The following is a 21,324-nucleotide window of genomic DNA, read 5'->3' as shown; positions in this document are numbered from 1 at the left end:
ACACTCAGTCTCGTACTGGTAATTATGATGCTGGCTGTAGTGATTTCATAGATGCCCTGTATCAGGTTGAGGAAGTTCCCTTCCATTCACGGCTTGCAGAGTTTTTACTAGAAATGGATGTTAGAGTTGGTGAACGCTTTTTTTTTTCCTTTTTGGCCTGTTAATACAGTAAATGATGTTGGTTGAAATACAGTAAATGACGTTGGTTGATTTTCAAATGTAAACAACCCTCGTGTCACTGGAATAAGATCTACTTGGTCGTGACCTATTATTCCTTTTCAGAAATCTTGTTGGATTCAATTTGTAAAGACTCTATCAAGAATTTTTGCAGGTTTGTTCATGTCAGGTATTGGTCTGTGGTTTTATATTCCTGTTACTATCTTTATGTGGTTTTGATATCAAGTCACATCGGTTTCACAGAATACATGTTTGTATAACGGTTTCACATTCGACACTTACCCTCATGACACACGGCTCACACGGATGCTGTGCTTTTTGTTCTCAATTGTGGGTCCAGGGTCACTAAACCGACCTTATGACCCACCATGGGTCTTCCCCTAGGTAATGACCTTGTGTGCCGTGCTGCCCTCCTGTCCTCGAAGGGCTAGTCCTTCCTTCAGGGTCCCTCTGAAATTTTATTTTCTGGCATGTTTGGGGTGGAGGCCTGCTACTTGCTCCCAGGAGCCACGGCCGGAGCCTTCCTCACTCCCTGCACACTAGGCTCGGCTTGAACTCTCGGTCAGGTTCTCAGCTCTGCAGGGCTGCCTCCTGAGGGGTAGGCAGAACCACTGGGAGCTACACTGACTTTAGAAAAGCATGTTTGGTATTCTGTTCACATTTTATTTAGAATGCCAACTCCAGTAAAGTCAGGTCATTCTCACATTTTACGTCTGAACAAAAGAAGGCTTGAAAACTGCTATCTGCAAGAACTCCACCCAGACAAGAAACAAAAAGACCCTGTAGGGGCCAATGGTCTTTATTTCCAGTTCGTGAAAAGCCGTGTTGGACCTAACCTCGGTTTTACTTTCTCTCTTAACCGCTGTAAACTTCACGGTGCTCCGTGATTTTGCTTTTCAAGTCGGGGTCCTTCGACCGGCTGCGCTCGCATCAGACGGGGGCTCCCTAGAAAGGTGGGTTCCGGGCCCCCCAGGCCTGACCTAGAATCTGCTCCTCAGCAAGACCCGGCGGTTCCGTGCACACTGCGGCCCGCGTCGGAGCCGTGCTCGGGGGCTACTCAGAGATTTTGCCCGTGTCATTCCATGCACTCAACGGCTTGGTCATCTCTCTTGAGACTACGTATTTCAATCGTCTCCGGCGGACTTCTGATCTGCGTGGCGATCTGCGCTCTAACTTGTTTTCTTCTGTTCGGGTTAATCCGCTGTCCTCCGTCTCGCCGAGGCCTCCGCCACTTCCCTCCGTTTTAAGAAGCGGGAGAAAAGCAAAGCGTGTTAAAGCCGCGTGCAGGGTATGACCTCGCGTTTGCTCCCGGAAAGGCCGCGGTAAGGGAGCGCTGCACGCCCGCCCGGGGGGCGCGGCTGCCGTCCGTCCGGGGACGCACCGGCCTGAGGACCCGCCACCAGGCTGCAGGCCCCCAGCTCACACGGGTACGGGGCGTAAGGCAGCGCACCCGCGAACTGCTAGGGCGCACGCGCCCGCCGGCCCCGCCCCCGACCTGCGCGCGCAGCCCGCCGCCCCGCCCCCCGACGCACACACCTGCGCGCGCAGCTCCCGTGGCGACGGCCGTCCGGGGCGGGGCGTGGCGGGGCGTGGCGGGGCGGCGGCCAGGCGGTTGGCGGGGGCGGGGGCGGGGGCGGGGGGCGGGACCGCGGCGCAGGGGGTGGGGTTTCCGTTGCGGGGCGGGGCGGCGCAGGCGCGCTGCGGGCCCAGCGGTTTCCCGCCCCCAACGTCGCCCGGCGAGGCCGCGCCGGCCCGGTGCCCGCCGGCCCCGCCGCGCGCGCCCCGCCGTTGGCTCCGGCATGTCGGGCCCCGGGCCGCGGGAGCCGCCGCAGGCGGGCGGGCCGGCGGGCCCCGAGGGCGCGGACGCGGCGCCGGGCGAGGCGGGGCTGAGCTTCACGACCACCGACCTGAGCCTGGTGGAGATGACGGAGGTGGAGTACACGCAGCTGCAGCACATCCTCTACTCGCACATGGAGGCGGCGGCGGCCGACGGCGAGCTCGACGCGCGCCTCAGCTCGGCCTTCCTGGCGGCCGCGGCGCCGGGCGCGGCGGCGGGCGGCTTCGCGGCGGCGGGGGGCGCGGCGGCGGCGGCGGCGGCGGGGGGCGGCGCGGCGCCCGCGTACCCGGTGCTGTGCCCGCCCGCGCTGGCCGACGGCGGCTTCGCGGGCGCAGCGCCCTGCCTGGGCCACGTCGACTTCCAGGAGCTGCGCATGATGCTGCTGAGCGAGGCGGGCGCCCCCGCCGCCGCCGCCGCCGCCGCCGCGCCCGCCCCCGCCGAGAAGACGCCGGGCGCCGACGGCCCCGGCCCCGGCGCGCCGCGGCCCAAGGCGCCCGACGGCGGCGGCAAGGAGAACGCGGAGGGCGCGCCCGAGGCGCGGGCCAAGTCGGCCGTGCGCGTCCGCCTGGAGGACCGCTTCAACAGCATCCCCGCCGAGCCGCCGCCCGCCCCGCGCGGCGCCGAGCCCCCCGAGCCCGGCGTGGCGCTCAACAAGTGGGTGTCCCTGCCCGCCACCTCCCGGGTGGCCGGGCGCGGGGAGGGCGCGGGTGCCCCGGGGGCAGGCCCGCGAGGCCGTGCGCTGCCGAGGCCAGCAGCCCCCGCCGCGGTGCGCACGGGGAGGTGCCGTGGGGCGGCCACCAGCCTGGCTGGGTCTGGGCGTAGACAAGGGGATCCAGGTGCAAGGGCCACCGGCCCTACTCCAGCTTGCGTTTAATAGGGACGAGGCCCAGGTGGGCCTGGGTGTAGCTGAAGCCATCCCTGGAGAAAGCCACCAGCCTCCTCTGGCCGGCATCCTCACAGGGAGCAGACCCCGTTGGGTCTGGGGCCGACTTGGAAGGGCTTGCCCTGCAAGCGCCCGCCCATGAGCAGATACTTTGGAGTCCTGAGTGCCTACCACAAAGCATGCCCTCGTGTGGGGCATACTCTGTCTGCATGTGGAAGAGAGTTCGGTTGAGATAAGCGTGCAGATGCTTCTGAGGACCAGAGCTTTTGCACCAAATTATCCACCTAAATGTCAGGAGAGGCCTGTTTCCCCCGACGTTGACTCAGGTTAGGGGTGACTCCACACGCGATGAGCCTTGGTGGAAGGAAGGAAAGTGTCCTGATGACAGAACGCAGCTTCGCCCTGCCGCCAGGATGCCAGCCCGTCAGTCATGTCTCAGAGACGAACACTGAAGAGTAGCCGCCTCTGTGCTGGGGGGGCTCCTCGCTTTCTATCCCCCCCCACCCTGTGGTTTTCCCCATTTTGCCCCTAGTCATCAGGTTTTGGAGAATGGCCAAAAAAAGTGAGAGAGATTGGTGTCAGGTGACATCCAGCCGTGTGGTCCTCTGTGAGGAAGAAGTGTGAGCTTGTCCACTGCAGCGCTGGTTGATCCTGGCTCGGTAGAGGTTTCCACGAGGAGGGGCGCTCGTCCTGCCCGATCTGAGCTGTCTAGAAGTGTTGGTGCTAGCCGGGAGGGCGTGCTGGGGATCGCAGCCTTCGGCACGCTTGCCTGCCACACAGTCTTCACGTGTCTCCGGGTCTCCTTTGTCTTGGCAGTTTGGTAACTCTTATCCGACATCCTTCCGAATTCATGAACGTCCCTCTACATCAGCAACAAAACAAATGCACGACATTGGTGAAAAATAAAACCGCGGCGGCCACCACCGCTTTACAATTTACATGCCCTCTGTTCACGGCCAACGCGTGCTCTGCTGCGGGGGGCTCGAGCCTCTCACAGACGCAGGTAAGGGAGGGACTCGTCGGGTGCTGCTCTTTTGTATTAAGTGGATTTTATTTTCGTTAGGTCTGAAGGATCTGTTTTTCTTTTATTGAGCTTAATAATCTTTGAGATCAAAAGTGTTTATGTGGTTTGGGAACGTCTTAAAATCCTCAGTGTACGTGAAGTTACTCAAATTGCATTAACACCTTTGACCTGACTTCGGTTAGAGGGCATTTGATTTGTGGGCATGCTGGTAAACTTCCTGTCACTTCATTTTTTCCAGGGTTCTGGTAACCCATGTTCTATACTCGAAGCTGCCAAGCATCAGGACATTGGATTGCCTAGAGCATTTTCTTTCTGTTACCAGCAGGAGATTGAATCCACTAAACAGACTTTGGGCGGTAGAAACAAAGCTTTGCCTGAGCAGGTTTGGATTAAAGTAGGAGGTAAGCCATAAAAGCGGAGGGAGCACTGCCCTGCTGGCTTCTTGGCCGAGGGTGGGGAGGGAGAGAGGCCGAGTATAAACATGAAGTGGTCTTTTTTTTTTTTTTTTTTTTTTTTTTAAGATTTATCCATTTATTTGTGAGAGAGAGAGCACACGAGCACACAAGCAGGGGGAGGGGTAGAGGGAGAGAGAGAATCTCGGACTCCCTGCTGAGCACAGAGCCCACCGTGGGGCTGAGCCAAAATCAAGAGTTGGCCGCTTAACTGACTGAGCCACCCAGGCACCCCTCAGACATCATATTTATACTTAGCACGGAATCATTGAGTTTGGGGGTTGCTTTTTCTTACTGGTAATCTCCATAAACAGAGAAATGATAGACTTATGTAAATTTTCGGTTCCCTTCAAGTTGCTGAAAGCACTTAATAGTTGTTTTTTTGTTTCTTATTTTATACTTCGTGAGTGAGGCAGGAGTCTGAAATCTGCTAAAAGCTTTAGGAGACAGTCTACAGATGGGCAAAGGATTGAGTTGGGAGCAAGAGGCCATAAGGTGATTCAGAAAGTTTTAGAAATAAACCGCTGAAGGCAAACTTTGCTCATCTTGAGAGTGAGCTCACAATCCCTTTCTCCTTGCAAACAAATTATTTTTCAACTTAACCCGACAAAATAATACCTAGCTTTTCCAGAGTTGATGGGGGCAGGGCGGGGATGGAGTACTGCGCTCCTCAAGCCAGTGGGTCGTTCTCCTTGTTAGGACTTTTTATTCAGAGGTATGCGCTACCATTTCCAAAGTGAAAGGTTGATGGTAACATAAACCATGTACTAACTCCTCAGCTTCAAAAACAAAATATTCCCAGCGCTGTGAATTCCCCACCACGTCTTCCTTGCAGGTCCCATTGTGAAAGTTGTGCGTAGGGACCCTTTGGCCACAGAAACTTTGGTTTTGTTTGGCGTCTCAGGAATGTACATCACCACGTGGGCATGATGGTTAGGTGCCGGCTCTTCTGGAGGTGGTGGAATTTTGCCGTGTTCCTCTAGCATAAATAAGAGCTGGGATGCGATTCCTCCTTCCGGGGGCAGAATCACTTGTCAGCTGAGGGCACATTGAACCCTAAGGCACTTAGGTTTTGTCCTCTTCTGAGCATGGCAGGTAGAGTACCTGCTGTCACATTAGAGTAATTGTGTAAAAGAAAATCTTTGGGAGAAAGTTTGTTTTTTCCATTCTGAACATCAGAAAAATTGAACAACCTCTTGGTTTCTCTATTCATAGATGGCAGCTAACACCCGTTGATAAAAAAGGGACTTCTGACAAGGTTCTGTTGATCACATAATACTCAGTGTTTTAATTTAGTTACGGATTTACGTTCAGTTTTGTGGTTTGGAGCTTTGTGCTAACGGCTTGTACCAGTTACTGTAGTGGGTACGGCTCTTCCTGTTCAGTTCTGGGCCTTCCTTTGCCCATTCATGTGTCTCTTCTGGCTTGAAAAATGCCACAAAATACATTCAGCATTAATGGGGACAAGTTAAGTAAAATAAAAAATTAAAATACCACTTTTTTCTTCTTTTGCAAAGAAGAAGCGCTATGTAAGCAAGCCATAAATAAGAGGAATCGGAGTAGAATACGTCAGCTGGACACAAATGTAGAACGAAGAGCCCTTGGAGAGATTCAGAACGTGGGCGAAGGCTCGACCTCCACACAGGGCGCTTGGCCGCCTGCGGAGTCCTCGCAGGCAAACCTCGGGGAGCAGGCCCAGAGCGGGCCCCAGGGAGGAAGGTCGCAGCGTAGGGAGAGGCACAACCGCATGGAAAGAGATAGAAGGTAATGCGTGTGATTGCTCGTCAACACGCAAGTTTACTATAGTTACTAGCAGTAACAGGCAAGTTATTCATGAAACAGCGGTTTAGTTTGTGTTTTGCTAGGTGGATCGGGGTCCCCAGGACCACCCCCAGGTTTGATGACTCATTAGGAAGACTTACGGCTTTGACTGATTACAGAGAAAGGACACAGTAAACTTAGCAGAGGTGCCTGGGGAGAAGTCCAGGGAGCCAGAGGCGAGCTCCCAGGTGTCCTCTCCCAGGGGGCTCCCGGATGCACTCCGCTCCTGCAGCCCCAGGTCCTGGGGCGGCTGAAATTGCCAGCTGGCAACGCTCGTCAGAGACTCAGTGCCCCAAGATTTTATTGGCAGGTCGGGTCATGGATGCATTTCCTACCTGGTGAGCCGCCAAACCCCAGGCCCCCAGAGGGAGAGGCAGTGCTCAGCATGAACTGCATTGTTCGTACAAACATTTTAGGCACAGTTAGGCACCTCACTAATGATGCTGGGAACCCTCCCAAGATCGTAGTTCCCCGAGGCCGTCAGGGGCCAGCCTTGTGAGTGGGCCTCCGGGAGACAGCTGGGCTGCACACCAGGGCGCCAGCTTCACTTGGTTCTTTTAAGAATGTTGGGGAAGAAAGGGTTAAAACTTACTTAGGTCGTTTTATCTGCAGGTTTAATTTAGAATTTATTTGGATTTTACGTAGAACCAAAAGGTGGTTAATTTTTCTGTATTACAGCTGGATTTTTACCTGATGTTTCCCTAACATAATTAACGTAATTAACTTAATCATTTCCGGGGTACTTCGTCCCAGTTTCCTTTCTGTAGCACGGGGCAAGGCAGATACTCAGCTCTGAAGTTCTAGTGTTGACCTGAGGCAGCTTACTTCTTTTTAAGGGACGTGTTAAAGCTAGCTAGCCCGCCAGCGATCATTCTTTAGACCTGTGTACACACACGCTCACTCTCTCTCGAACTGAAGGACGTCTGTGAACTATGAAGGATGGCTTTCCTACCGGACGTTTCATCAGCGTTTACTGGGTACCTGCCGTGGGAGAACCCTTAGCCCTAGGTTGGCACCCTGCCGTTCCCTAGGGTAACACACTGTAGGTTCACTGCCTCGCATCTCCGTCTCTCGTCCGTGATGTAGAGTTGTCTACCGCTCGGACTGGAGATAGGTGCCCGCTGTCGTGTTTGCCTTAGGAGATCCCCACGTCTGCTCCCATGTGTGCACGTGGAAGGTGGGCGGCAGGGGTCGTGCTGCATCCGCTACTCCGTGTCAGCTCCCCTAGGACCTGGTGTCACGCCGAGTGTCATCTGCGAGAGCTAACATTGTCTAATCATAAGACCCAACTTGTGATTTAAGTTCTCTCTGAAAAAAAAATTATCTCTAAAAAGACTGGGCTTGGGGGTAGTCTGTGATCCTTTTTTGAACCGGGGCCCCTTTGGAGGTCAAAGCTGTGACTCTTAGCTGTGGGTCAGTTCCTTGGCACATGGAGAGCAGGGTAATAACTTGTGAGTGAAGAACGATCTACCCAGAAAAAGCACACACAAAATTTTGCTTCCAGTTTCGGGGGTTTGGCTCCGTCCCTGGTCTAGAGACTTGCTCCTGGCCCCTGAGCAGGATGGTCCTGGTGGAGTGCGGCCCCGAGCACGGGTGGCCAGGCTGGGAGTGGCGGTATTGCTTCTGCTTCTCAGTGTGATTGCTTTGGATTTTGACTGTAGGCGCAGAATCCGCATTTGCTGTGATGAGTTGAATCTTTTAGTCCCGTTCTGCAATGCGGAGACGGATAAGGCGACCACCCTGCAGTGGACCACGGCGTTCCTGAAGTACATTCAGGAAAGACATGGAGATGCTCTTAAAAAGGTCAGTATTCAGGGCAGGTAGATTTTCAGAATTTTATAAACTGACAAGTGATATTACTTACCCTTTTTTCCCTAAGATATCCCTGACTGTCGTTCGTTTCCTGGAACCCAGTGTCAGATGCTGAGTTCACTATGAACAAAACTCCGCTCATTGATGTTGTAGCTCATCGTTTATCGAAATACTAATCATAGCCTGGGTTGGTTCACTGACACGCAGCATATGAGTGACTGAAGTATCCGTTGTCAGATTGAGCACCTGCTGTATACAGCAGATTGCATAGGACTGGAAGGGGTTTCAGACACCTGTAAGATGTGTATTTTTTTTACCCTCTGAAGACTTTTTGAAGGGATGAAGCGAGACGAGTTAAGAAGGGAGAGAGAGAGGCAGGTGATGTTAAACAGTCTGGAATTCAGATGCATTCAGAAGGCGGAGAAGAGAGACTCTTCCATGGGCAGGGCGACTGGGGACGACTTGGGGGCTCTGGGCCCGAGGACCTGGCTCCCTAGTGTAGCCAGCACCGCCTTGACCCCGTCTGTCGGTCCCAGAGGCAATTCCAGTGAGCGAGCGCGGCTCCCGGCAGGGGGACCGAGCGCGTCGTGTGGGTGGGAGTCCAGCCGCCCTTCCTTGGGGGCTCAGATGGAAGAACAGAGGCTCCAGGGCTCTGCCGTGGGGGGGCCTCGGCATGCTGGTGGTCAGGGTGAGTGCTCACGAGGCCTTGGTGAGGCAGGCCCCGCGCACCCCGGTTCGGGTCACTGTGGAAGCCATCGCGTGGCCGCTGCTGTGGTTGCAGCATGTCTTAGGGAGTGAGTCGAGGTTGGCGCATAAACGTGGAAGCCCTCGGGCACCTGGGTGGCTCAGTCGTTAAGCGTCTGCCTTCGGCTCAGGTCATGGTCCCAGAGTCCTGGGATCGAGCCCCGCGTCGGACTCCCTGCTCCGCGGGAAGCCTGCTTCTCCCTCTCCCACTCCCCCTGCTTCTGTTCCTGCTCTCGCTCTCTCTCTCTCTGTCAAATAAATAAATAAAATCTTTAAAAAAAAAAAAAAAATTATAAAAAAAAAAAAACGTGGAAGCCTTTTACGGAGAGCCTGCGGTGTGTAGATCCCGCGGGACCGGGAGCCGTGGGCTGCGTTTCTGGTTCCCCTTCTGTCTCTGCGGCGTTTATGCCGTGTGAGCTGCACTGTCGTTGTACGTGTGATTGAGTTTTAAAGCAGTATTTGTGTCATGTTCCTTCTGATTGGGTCGTTTATGGTTATCCTGCAGTTACTCTGTGATGTTATTTGTTAGAGGTAAACTGTTGATTTTAATAAAATAAAGCTTTTATGTATATTTTTTGTTAAGCTTTTTATCTTAATCCCAGCCAGTTAACACAGTGTACCGCCAGCTGCAGGTGGACAATGTAGTGACTCAGCCCTTCCCTAGGTCACCTGGTGCTCGGGAGGACAAGCGCCCTCCTTCGTCCCCATCCCCTTTCCCCCACCCCCACCCATCTCCGCTCTGGTCACCATCAGCGTGTTTTCTAGAGTCAAGAGTCTGTTTCTTGCTTGTTTCTCTCTCTCTTTTTTCCCTTCGTTCCTCCGTTTTTGTTTCTTAAATTCTGCATATTAGTGAAACCATGTGATAATTGACTTTCTCTGCTTGACTTATTTCACTGAGCATAATCTCCTCCAGTCCCATCCATGTCGATGCAAATGGTGGGTATTCATCCTTTCTGATGGCTGAGTAATATTCCATTGTATATATGGACCGCGTCGTCTTTATCCATTCATCTGTTGAAGGGCATCTCGGCTCCTTCCACAGTTTGGCTATTGCGGACGTTGCTGCTATGAACATTGGGGTGCATATGGCCCTTCTTTTCACTACATCTGTGTCTTTGGGGTAAATACCCAGGAGTGCAGTTGCTGGGTCGTAGGGTAGCTCTATTTTTACTTTTTTGAGGAACCTCCACACTGTTCTCCAAAGTGGCTGTACCAACTTGCATTCCCACCAACAGTGTAGGAGGTTCCCCTTTTTCCGCATCCTCACCGACATGTGTTGTTTCCTGACTTGTCAATTTTGGCCATTCTGACTGGTGTGAGGTGATATCTCATTGTGGGTTTGATTTGCATTTCCCTGATGCCGAGTGGTGATGAACATTTTTTCATGTGTCTGTTGGCCATCTGGATGTCATCTTTGGAGAAAAGCTTTTATATTTTTGAAAATGATTCAATGTTTGGCTTTGTGTACCTATTACTAGTGAATTATTGACATAATTCATTCAAATATGATGAAGGCACTTACAACAAAAAAAATCTGTTAACTGTCTTTGTATATACTCAGCGATTGAGTTAGGTTAAAACTTGTGTGTATTATATTTTGCATTTCGTACATAAATATGGCTCGGGTGGGCACAGCAGGAGGAAAACCTCCCTGCGGAGACCCAGCAGTGCTGCTGCTAGGTGCTCCCCGTGGGCCGGGCCCGCCCTTCCCCAGCTGGGGCGTCTGTGCCCGAGTCTCCGTCAGCCTTGGGTGTCCTGGCTTCTCGTCTTGTTCTGCTCTGGTGGCTTTTGGGGGGGCAAGCAGAGTTAGTGGTGGTGTTTGAGGGGCGAGCAGAGTTGGTGTTTGCGGGGCGAGCAGAGTTGGTGTTTGGGGGCGAGCAGAGTTGGTGTTTGGGGGGCAAGCAGAGTTAGTGGTGTTTGGGGGGCGAGCAGAGTTGGTGGTGTTTGGGGGGCAAGCAGAGTTAGTGGTGGTGTTTGGGGGCCAAGCAGAGTTAGTGGTGGTGTTTGTGGGGCGAGCAGAGTTGGTGTTTGGGGGCGAGCAGAGTTGGTGTTTGGGGGCGAGCAGAGTTGGTGGTGTTTGGGGGGCGAGCAGAATTGGTGTTTGGGAGGCAAGCAGAGTTAGTGCTGGTGTTTTTTTCTGTTGTAATTTGCTTGTATGTTGTTTTAAAAGCTTACCTTCTTTATTTTTTTAAAGTTTTATTCTTTCTGACATCTGGAGTTTAGAAGCTTTGGGTCTGTTTTTCACATTTTTTTTATTATGTTGTCATCAACGAAGATGGTCTGTATAAAGAGACAGTTTTTGAAAGTTTGCTGAGACTTCTGTTGTGACGTCTTCTGTGGTCGGTTTTTAAAAGTCCTGTATTTGGAAAGAATGTGTATTTTCCGTTTGGTGAATTCTGGGTTTGTTCGGTTGAGATCATTAATGGCGATTCAGACTCTTCCTCTAGGGGCGCCTGGGTGGCTCAGTCGTTAGGCATCTGCCTTTGGCTCAGGTCATGATCCCAGGGCCCCCCATGGCATTGGGCTCCCTGCTCAGCAGGGAGTCTGCTTCTCCTTCTGCCCCTGGCCCCGCTTGCGCTCTCTCGCGCTTTCTCTCTCTCCCTCCTTCCTTCCCTCTCTCTCAAATAAATAAAATCTTTAAAAAAAAAAAAAATTCTTTTTCAAAAAACTTAGGCTCTTCCTGTCCTCTGTTGTCTGGCGGACCTGCTCCAAGAGGCACGGCCTGGTGCCCTGAGCGCTTGCTCGGGTGCCTTGTCTGCCCATTGTCTTCACAGCTCCCTGGCCTGGTTCCTTGACGTGCAACCGGGACCGTCGCTCTCTTTCCTATAAGAAATTCACTTTCTTTTTTTAAGTTTATTTTTATTTATGTCGTCTCCACACCTAACGTGGGGCTCGAACTCCTGATCCCAAGGTCAAGAGTTGCACGCTCTTCCTACTGAGCCAGCCAGGTGCCCCAAAAAAGACACTTTTTATATTTGGCATTCTCATATTTACAAATCGACGTGAACACCCGCTTTGGCTAGACGTCCTCCCAGGGTGTTCTGATTCATTGTAGAACTCCCTCGAAACTCCGACATTTCACTGAGGTTTCGTTGCAACAGATGCTGGTGGGGAGAGTAGGATGGTCGGGCGGGGAGAACCCAGACCACACCCGGCTGCCCTCAGCAAAGGCAGACGCCCCGCGCTCACCTTGTTGTGCGCACGTTGCTCAGGAGGTCTCTGGAGTACTTTCTTAAGTCAGAAATGACAGTTTCCTTCTTTGTGACTTTTATGTAATTATTCCCAAAGGTAAATTCTACCTTCTCAAATATAGGCAGATATTTTATATTTGGGCTTTTGGGTATCAGGATACAGGAAATTGTCAAAATGTGGCTCATCTTAAATTGCATCGAGACCCTAAAACCCTTTCTTTCAAGTTTGGGAAGAAAATTAGAGCTACGTGCAGGTATAGCTCCTGAGTGCAGGTGGTGGTTACCAACGGCAGGTGGACAGGTAGGCGCTGCAGCCGCTCCAGGCGGCCCCGGGGGCACCTAGCGCCGCACGAACTTGTGCTCCCGTTTCTGGACAGGATGCGGTACCAAGCTGCCACAGCCCAGCAACAGGAAAACAACACAGTTCAAAACGGGCAAAGGATTTGAATACCTTTTTCCAGAGAAGATAAATGGCCAACAGGTCCATGAGCAGATCTCTGGTCATCAGGGAAATGCGAATCCACAGGCTGTGCGGCTTCCCACCCAGTAGTGTGGCTGTCACAGACGAACAGCGAGTCTGGGAGCAGAACTCCGTGCAGCCGCTGTGGAAAATTGGGTGATGGCTTTCAGAGTTAGAATTGCCACCTGACCCTGCGGTCGCACTTGTGGGCAGTGACCCAGGTGGAGCAGCCAGGACGTGGAGGCCCCCCGTGCCCATCAGCAGACGAGTGGATAAGCAAAGCGTGTGCACAGACAGCGGAATATGGCTTAGCCATAAAAGGGAAGCGCTCGGCACCTGCCACGGCACGGGTGCGCCTGAGGATGCCAGTCACAAAAGGACAACTACCGTATGAGTCCACCTCTGTGTGGTCCCCGGAGTCGTCCCAACTCGTAGAGACAGAAAGTGGGACGGTGGGTGGGTGCTGGCGGAGGGCGAGAGTCCATGTTCCATGGGGACAGAGTGTCCGTGTTGGACGATGAAAAGTCAGAAACGGTGCTGATCACACAGCATCCTGAAGTTAGTTAATGCCACGGGGTAAAACCACTCAGATAAGTGGCTGAAATGGAAAACTGCACGTTACGTATTTTTTACCGTAATAGAAAATCTATAAACGTAAATTTAATTAAGAATGCTATGCTTGGGCGCCTGGGTGGCTCAGTTGGTTAAGCGACTGCCTTCAGCTCAGGTCGTGATCCTGGAGTCCCGGGATCGAGTCCCGCATCGGGCTCCCTGCTCAGCAGGGAGTCTGCTTCTCCCTCTGACCCTCCTCCCTCTCATGCTCTCTGTCTCTCATTCTCTCTGTCTCAAATAAAAAAAAAAAAAAAACTTACGGAAGTGCATCCATGCACAGACGTGGGGAGAACACAGAATACTGAGCTCCCGTGTTCCTTGGGCACAAGGGCGCCCGTCCTGCCTCCCTCGATGGATGGTTCAAAGTGTTCCACAGATAGCTCGGTTTCACTCACAAGGGCATCTCTAAAAATAGAAGTGTGGTCTAAAAGCATCACTGCATCCAGATGCCCCCAGTGGGCTCACAGCAGTCTTTGTCCCGCAGACTCCTTGAATCGGGACCCAGACGCTGTCCAGCCGAACACTGGTTGGTAGCTAAACAGCTTTGACTCCACAATGGCTCCCCTCCTTTCTTCCCTGTCCTTTATTTATTGAAGAGATGGAACCCGCTGTTCCGTAGGATTTTCCACCTTGTGCATTTTGCAGACCCCCGATCTTTGTTTCCCAGAGGCTGATGAGATCAGGCCGTCTGCTTGCACTTGCCTTCTCCTTTTGTGAGCTTGGGGCTGCCCCGTGTACTCAGGAGCGAAAACCGGGGTTTGTCAGAGTTCCTAGAGGTGGAGAGCGTGAGCAAGGGCCGCAGGGGACAGGGCTCCGCAGGAGCCAGCTTTCAGCCTTCCAGAGCCAGCCCCCTGACACCAGGCCCGCCATGGAGCACTCACCGGTGTGCGTGGGGTATGTGATGGGCACGGTGTCTGCAGGGTGATGGAAAGTTCTGCAGATGGATGGTAGCGATGCTGTGGGACAGTGTGCGTGGGCTGAATGCAGCCTAGCAAACACACATGGCGATAATGGTATCGTAGTATGCATATTTTACTACATTGAAAAATGTAAGTATGGCTGCTTGTTTTTAAATAAAGAAGGCTTTATAAAAGGGACAGGCATTATGGGAATCTATTGGAAAATTAATAGTACATGTAAATGTGACTATTTGAGAAAAATGTTTGAATCCCTGTTTTTATGACATACACCCCCTTAAAAGAGGTGACGTGAGCTCGTGGATGACACCTTTATATATTTTGAAGTAGTTCAGCTCGTAATTTCAACCTTTGGTGTATTTTTAATTTTTTAAAATTTTATTTATTCATTTTAAGTAATCTCTATGCCCATTGTGGGGCTCGAACTCACAACCCGAGATCAAGAGCTGCACGCCTTCACTGACTGAGCCAGCCGGGTGTCCCCAGCCTTTTGTGTTTTTAAGATAGTTTCCAAGTCTGCAAATTTACGATGGTTTCCAAGTCTGTAAATTCACAACATTAATGGTGGTTTCTCAACTTCAGGAATTTGAGAGTGTGTTTTGCGGTAAAACTGGCAGAAGGCTCAAGCTGACCAGACCGGACTCCTTGGTGGCGCGTCCCGCGCAGGAGGGCCTACAGAGCAGCCCAGTCATGGATGTCAAGTGACCAGAAGGAACCGCTAGTTCCCAGCAGTGGCGGCTGCTGCCCGGGGGCCCCGAGCGTCTGTGCAGCCCCGGCGGTCTGGCTCTGGGGGACGTGAGTCCAGTTGAGGGGCCTCTGTGGGGACGTTACAGCACGTTTTGTAAAGATGTTTGTCTAGAACAAAATACTTAGCCATTCGTGTCCTCTTAGACCATTTGGGGATGAAGACATGTTGACAATTAGCAAGAAACTTTTCAATTATCTGCCTGATTCCATCATGTTTTCTTAACATGATAACTTCAAAAATTAACATCCTTCATAATTTCCTTAGTCTTCCAAGGTACACTGCTTTTTATTTTATTTACATTTTAAATATGCCCACTTAGCAACTGGAACAAGTTAAATTGTTCTTAATTAGAAGTAGTTTGGAAATTTTACTCCTTTGTTTCTCCCTCCCCCTGTGCTGACTTCGGTCACATGGGGCTGCATTGTGAAATGCGGTCCGTGTCCAGACCTCTTGCTGGACATTTTCCAGAGACTCCCTTTGAAGTCACTTTTGTCCATAAATGAGATATTGTCACAGTGGATTCCTTCAATGCCCTCATTTTCATATTGAGAGTCCTTACTTTCTGTGTAATAAACTGTAGTGTTTGGAACTGAGGTTTTCACATGAGTGGCTTTATTTATCACAACAGGTAATAGCAGTAGACTTTCTCGCAATACAGGGTCACCTTCAATAAATACTGTTAATCGGAGACAGTCAAGTTTGTACACAAAAGAAGCAGGTAAATCAGACTAGACCATGTGTGGAGGGGGTACCGTACAGGGAATCCTTTATTTATTAGACTGGGGTCACCTGGGGTCATCTGCTGTCTTACTGTGATTCTTAGTCCTTCCACAAGTGCTTTGTGAACAGGTGGCTGTTTTAGGCCCCGAGGACTTGTGCCCCCTCAGATGTGGGGTCTAGTTGGCGCCCACGGGGCCTGACGTACGACGTGACCGCTGACGGGCACTTGTAAATGCGTGTAGAGACAACACTGGACAACAGGTCGATGAAGGACGCTCTCGGGGACCACGTGGCCGGTCACTGCCGTGGAGGACACAAGGGGCAGGCCAAGAGGGCCGCGAGGGCCGTCACCGATGCCACGCTGTCCCCTCCCCCATGGAGCGCTGCTGACTCCTCGTGTCCTTCCAGAGCTCCCTGCTGGCGTCGGCACCACCTTCTCACTTCCTTCGGTTGTGTTTTAGGAGCTTCTAGAACCTGATTTTTCCCCGATGCCTCCCATCACGGCTCCTTGGCAGGCCGAGGTGTCACAGATGCCGGGGGTCCCCTGAGCACCGACAGCACCAGGGAGGCCAGGATCGCCTGGAGGCCCGGGCTCGCCGTGGGCCCCATCTCGGCCGTCTTTGCTAACGCCAGGCACGCCTTGCGGCCCTTGAGACGGAGCGGGAAGGTGAGTGTAGATGTAAGAATAGAACATCCATTCAGCCTGCCACCCCCAGCCCTTCTGTGTAGGGGCGTATTCTGCACTCTGGAAGGGCGGAGGGGAGGAGAGACCATGTGGGGAGAGGAGCGAGGGCAGAGGACGAGGTGGGGGGATATGGAGGCCAGGGGCCTGTCCCGAGCGTAGCGGCTTGGGCCCGAGCAGAGCTCATGAGAGCCGAGGGAAGAGAGCGTCTCCTGTGAGCTGGGGGGGGCGGGGGGGCGGTGCGGAGTTGCTTGGTGAGCGGGGCCAGAGGTGATTGTGGGCATGGCCTGCATGTGATCCCCGGGGGGCCCCCACCTCGGGGGATGGGCCCCCTGAGCAGGGGGAGGCAGGGTGGGTCAGCTGAGGAGGGGCTGGGAGCGTGGGTGCGGCCTCGAGGGCCAGCAGAGGAGAGGGTTTCTGGGCACTCGGAGAGGACTGGAGCAGGGCCTCCGCTCCGCCCAGGGTGCGGGGGCGCGTGGAAGACCACGAGGTGACTCGTGTGTTCTGTGAGGGACGGACCGCAGGGGGCAGGGGCTGGTCCTCTGTCTCCACAAAGCGTTTGTATTGGACACCAAACATTCAGGGTACATGTGGCTAATTCAGAGGGAATTAGGGAATTCTGCTGGACTGAACTGACCTAGACGCTAGACTGCTTTCACCGAATAGAACTTAACTGAATCTACGGGGAGAGATCCTCCTGACTCTGTTCTCGCTCAAACTTGTACAAAGTCATTCTGGCGGTTCCTGACCGTTCCTGACCATCTGAGAGGACTTTGCCAAGAGAAGACGTCGTGATACATGTTCACCACCCAAACGCGGCCCCAGGTCAAGCCACAGCGCGTTGGGAAAGCGGCTGGTGACGGGCACCTACCCTGTAGCCCCTGGTCTCCGTCTGGCCCGTCCAGACCCACGCCCGCCGAGCCTTTGTCTCCTTTGTCTCCCGAAGCCCCTGTGGGGAAGCACCGGACACATGAGCACCCGGCTAGGGTTCAAGGAGGGACCACTGGCGTGATGGCATGAGCCCCCATGCCAGTGTGTCACCCGCCTTGTGACGGGCAGGGTGCCCACGTGGTGAGCCTTTTCCTGAAGCGAAGCGCTCTCAGAAAAGTAATCCGAGCGCCAGAACCAGGGAAGGGGATGGAGGCCAGTTGAGAACCGTGTTTTCAAAAGGCTCAAAGGCCTTCAGATCCCTACGTGAAGAAACCCGCTTGGTCTGTTGGTGGAAGACGGCCTTGTGCCAGCACCAGAGATGCTCAGAGCCCACAGCCATCTCCAGGGCCACGTGAAGCCGGCTGACCATGGACTTGGGACCGACACCGTGTCTGGGAAGACGTGTCTGTCTCCAGGGCTGAAACTGTGCAGCCTTGAAGTTTCTTAAAAGTAAGTGCGGCACCACTCATTCTGGAATAGCCGGACTTGAGGTATTCAAACTGCGCCTCATCGATGAAGAGAGCAAATCACAGAGTTAAGTTTCCCTCAGAAACGTTTTTAAGCTGTTTTTCAGAAACAGAATTATTTGGTCCATAAATTGGCACAGACTGGAATCCTGAGCTTTAAATCCGGAACTGAGGCCAGGAGGCCGGCCGGCGGGATGCGGGTGGGACACTGAGCAAACTCAGACAGGAAGTGGGTGTCAGAGGCCGTTGGGGAAAAGCTCAGTGGCCGGGAGTTCACAGTTGTGTTAGCCGCGTGGCCCGTCTGTGGGCCCGAGCATCCGGCTGCTGCCGGCTCAGCGGGGACCTGGACAGGGCCAGCGCCTACCATCAGCGACAGGGCGCACCCGTGAGGTCATCTGGTTTCTAAATTATACTTCCCAGCGCTTCAAAGGGAGTTCTGTATAACTTTTGCCTTTTGCAACAGAAATGTTCACGAATGTCAGTTTTTCTGAAGGCATATGCCGTTACGTGTAAATGGGCTCCTGTTTGTTTATCCCTCATATTTTTGTCTACCCCTCCTCCCCCAAATGCTGTTCTGATGGTATTTGCGGTGCCCAGGGGGATGATGTGCAGGGGACGGCGGGCAGCCGACTCACCTCTGGGCCCCGGGTCTCCCAGCTCTCCGGTGGGACCACGGTATCCAGGGGGCCCTCGGGCACCAGGGTGGCCGATGGAGCCCGGCGGTCCCGGGGGGCCTGGGGGCCCAGCTGGACCAGGCCGACCTGCGGATCCAGGCGCTAAAGGCTTCCTCAGGTGAGCAGCTAACTGTGCAATTTGTTCTTTGGGAAAACAAAGATGCAAGCATTTATTCGAGGAGGATTAGCAAAAGCGTTCTGTGCAAGGGGGAAAAGATCGAGCCGCCCCTAACGCACTTCGGGGCATGGAATGGAAGTACTGCTACGTTTCTCCTGTGTGCCAAGGAGGGAGTCACAGGCCCAAGAGGAGGTGCTCATTTGGGGGGAGTTCCTTACAAATCCTGTGAATCAAAGTAGCCAAGAGATAGATGGCCACTTAGTCGGTAAAGGCTGGAAGGGTGCAGGTCTCGGTCCCTGCTGATGGTTTCACAGACATCTAGAACCCCCACCATGCCCCCCGCCTGTGTTACAGCCTGGGGGGGGAGGGAGCCCCCCCCAGCGCAGATGGAGACTGGACACCGCCCCCCCCCCCCCCGACTGCCCCGGGTAGGGAAGAGGTGGAGGAGGCCGGGGCGTGGGTGGCCCGAGGTGTGCAGGGGTGGAGAGCACTCACCACTGAGCATCCCTCCACATAGCTCCCTGATGTGCTGCTCGCTGGCTTCCCGCCCCTGAAATTCACCCCGTAAGTCCGTCAGCAGACTGGGGGCAGGCTGGCACTCTTAGAGATGCCCCCTGCCCCGCCATCAGTCTCAGAAGAGTGACCAGTGCCGACGAACACTGCCCTCAACAAAGGGAAAGACGTACCGGGACTCCGGGTTTCCCGGTGATGCCAGGCACGCCTTGTACCCCCGGGAAGCCCATGGGGCCGGGTGGGCCCGGGAGGCCCTCGACACCACTGGTACCATTGGGACCCTGGATGCCCTTTGGGCCCAGCTCCCCTCGACTGCCGGCCTAGAGGAAAAGGGGCCGAGGTGGGTCAGAGGCGAGCAGTGCCCAGCAGCTGCCGCTCCCCACACCCCGCAGGCTGGCCTGGCATTTCCTTGGGCTTTGTTGTTGGGACGGCTGGCGGCCACTCACCTCTCCTTTGGGTCCGACCGGACCACTGGGACCCTGCGAGAGAGCAGTTGTTTGGTCGTTAGTCGGGTGGGCGTTCGCTGCCAAAGAGCCAGGCTAGCGCAGGGGGAGTTGGAGAGGGCGGGAAACCGCCAAGAAACCACCCTCTGACTGCTTCCGGACATGGAGTGGCGACCTCCTTGTACTCTCCTGGGTGCAGTTTTTCTCTAGCTGGGACTGTTCTATGCACGGATGTTGTTGTGACTTATTTTCCTAAAGAGTGTTTTCAGTAACTGTTCGGCACGTTTTGTTACACGTGTTTACTTTGTTCCTTGTCTCCGTCGTCATCATTCTAATAAATAACGGATGTCTGAATATCTCTGTGCCTACAGTCCCCTTCAGCTGTGTCCTCAGGGACGTGGTCCCAGCCAGAGGGGCTCCCCAGCCGGCAGGCACTGCCGCCCCCATCAGATTAACAGGGCCGGGGCCGGGGTCCCGCTGGTCAAGGTTGTCCAGGAATTTGCCAAAAGAACCCGTGCACACGCAGCCCTGAGACTGTCTTGGCCACAGTCATGGGGCCCTCAGCCCGCAGCCTCGGCCTCCCTGGGGCTTCCCACACTCCCTGGATCTGCAGACTGACCCTCATCCCCGACTGGGACTCGTTCATTCTCAGCTGTTGATAAAAGTGAGGCCGACTTAATCCCACTCACCAGCTCTCCTTTGTCCCCAGGGAGGCCATCGGAGCCTGCAACGCCCTGAAACAACATGCCCCAAGGTCAGAGAGCTGACTCCGCCTCGAGCTGTTCTCAAAGCTCAGGTGCTGGTCCCCGGAGCCCCAGGCCCAGGGTGGGGACCTGGCAGGGACTGGCAGGATGCACTGAGCCTTGCTTGCCAAGCAGAATCTTGGGGGGCTGTAGATCGTTCTAGGTCCTCGACCAATACAAAGAGGGCCTGGGGCCACCGGAGGTCACGGGCCCAACCCCTGAGCCTTTCCCGAGAGAATGTACCCTCTAAAAACAGGCCTGGGGCCCAGACTCCCCCGTTACAAGGCCCCATTCCCAGGTCAGCGGGAACACACCGTCCCTGTAAGTGGGGCTGGGTGTCCAGAGCGCCACCCCCCCCCCCCCCCGCCAGCCAGCTCAGAGTTCACGAGGGAGAGCAGGAAATGAAGGAGGGAGAGAAATGGAAGAACAGACCTGACCCCTGGGCGCCCACTCACCTGGTCTCCCTTAGGGCCGGCGGCTCCTCCCGGGCCCTGGCACAGAGAAGGTGAGCGTTAGAGGGGGTTCGGGAGTCCCTGAGGCGGCCCCCACCAAGCTGCGGGGGCACAGGGCTCACGGGAAGCAGACCCTCCCCAGGCGTGCTCCCGGTCCGCCGCAGCGTTCTGTGCGTGCCCCGTCTCAAATCTTCCTAAAGAACTGTCGTCTTAGGATCTCCAGAGCATCGCACCAAGGGTGCCGTGACCTTTTCACAGGCCTCCTCAAATCTGGTATCGCTCCCAGTACCACGGGCTGCACGCGGGTCATTTCCCACGTGGAACTGCTGAGTCAAAGAGCTAAAAGCTCGTATTCGCCACCTTCCCGGCCAATTGTGAGATTGGGGACATGTCTGGGAACTGGACCGGGATCGCCCGGAAAACATGGAAATAAAAATTGTCCATTTGCTCAAATAGCAGGAGTGAGAACTTGCCCAAGGGGCAGACATGTGGCCGCCCTGGAGATGAGGGGGAATTCAGGAACCACGGGGCAGGCACAGCCCCCGGCCACGTCTCAGAGGCCCCAATGCCTGGGATTTCCTGCCTGGTCTGGGCCACAGGCCAGGGGTTTCTATGTACCCCCGCCACCCCCTCCCCCGGGATGAAGGGATGTCTGGGCTGGCGGCTCCTGGGCCTCCCCATCCGCGGTGAAGTCTGGCAGCAAGCACGGCGGCCGTCTTGGGGCCCTGAGCGGGCATCTGAGCCAGGCTCCGTGCTGCCTGATGGTCCCTGAACGACAGGGACCCCACAGTGAGCTTACTGTCACAAGACCACCAGGAAAGTTAGAAGCAGTGAGAGTTAGCAGTGCTTAGAGTCGTGCTTTTCACACTTATTTAGTGTGTCAAGCAGTCCTCAGCTAAAGACC

At 54.4% G+C, this 21,324-nt stretch overlaps 2 protein-coding genes across 4 annotated transcripts; one reads left to right on the top strand and one right to left on the bottom strand.

The window, feature by feature from the left end:
- The first annotated feature begins 1,917 nt into the window (after positions 1-1,917).
- TCFL5 (transcription factor like 5) lies at positions 1,918-15,999 on the top strand. Of its 3 annotated transcripts, XR_010405949.1 has the most exons (7): positions 1,918-2,668; positions 3,714-3,900; positions 4,160-4,322; positions 5,891-6,137; positions 7,856-7,997; positions 14,513-14,725; positions 15,860-15,999. XR_010405949.1 is itself a non-coding variant. In XM_045886075.2 (6 exons), the coding sequence occupies exons 1-6, from the start codon at positions 1,977-1,979 to the stop codon at positions 14,633-14,635; spliced, it is 1,551 nt and encodes a 516-aa protein (XP_045742031.1). In that variant the 5' UTR covers positions 1,918-1,976; the 3' UTR covers positions 14,636-15,271. The 3 variants fall into 3 exon arrangements, 2 of the variants coding, with proteins under 2 accessions (XP_045742031.1, XP_045742030.1); XM_045886075.2 differs by lacking the exon at positions 15,860-15,999 and having other exon boundaries at positions 5,894-6,137; positions 14,513-15,271; XM_045886074.2 differs by lacking the exon at positions 15,860-15,999 and having other exon boundaries at positions 14,513-15,271.
- Positions 15,269-20,653, bottom strand: COL9A3 (collagen type IX alpha 3 chain). The gene is made up of 8 exons (XM_045886287.3): positions 20,424-20,653; positions 19,915-19,959; positions 19,229-19,261; positions 18,956-19,102; positions 18,765-18,819; positions 18,113-18,295; positions 16,952-17,029; positions 15,269-16,046 (listed from the first exon to the last, which is right to left on the bottom strand). Exons 4-8 carry the CDS (start codon positions 19,010-19,012, stop codon positions 15,856-15,858), a joined length of 564 nt encoding a protein of 187 aa, XP_045742243.2. The 5' UTR covers positions 19,013-19,102; positions 19,229-19,261; positions 19,915-19,959; positions 20,424-20,653; the 3' UTR covers positions 15,269-15,855.
- Between the last annotated feature and the right edge of the window lie 671 nt (positions 20,654-21,324).

The sequence above is a fragment of the Mirounga angustirostris genome, unplaced genomic scaffold (genome assembly GCF_029215605.1).
Source record: "Mirounga angustirostris isolate CCGP_5_RB_7025 unplaced genomic scaffold, mMirAng1.0.hap1 SCAF_10, whole genome shotgun sequence".
NCBI lineage: Eukaryota > Metazoa > Chordata > Mammalia > Carnivora > Phocidae > Mirounga > Mirounga angustirostris.
This window is presented reverse-complemented; position numbering and strand designations above follow the sequence as displayed.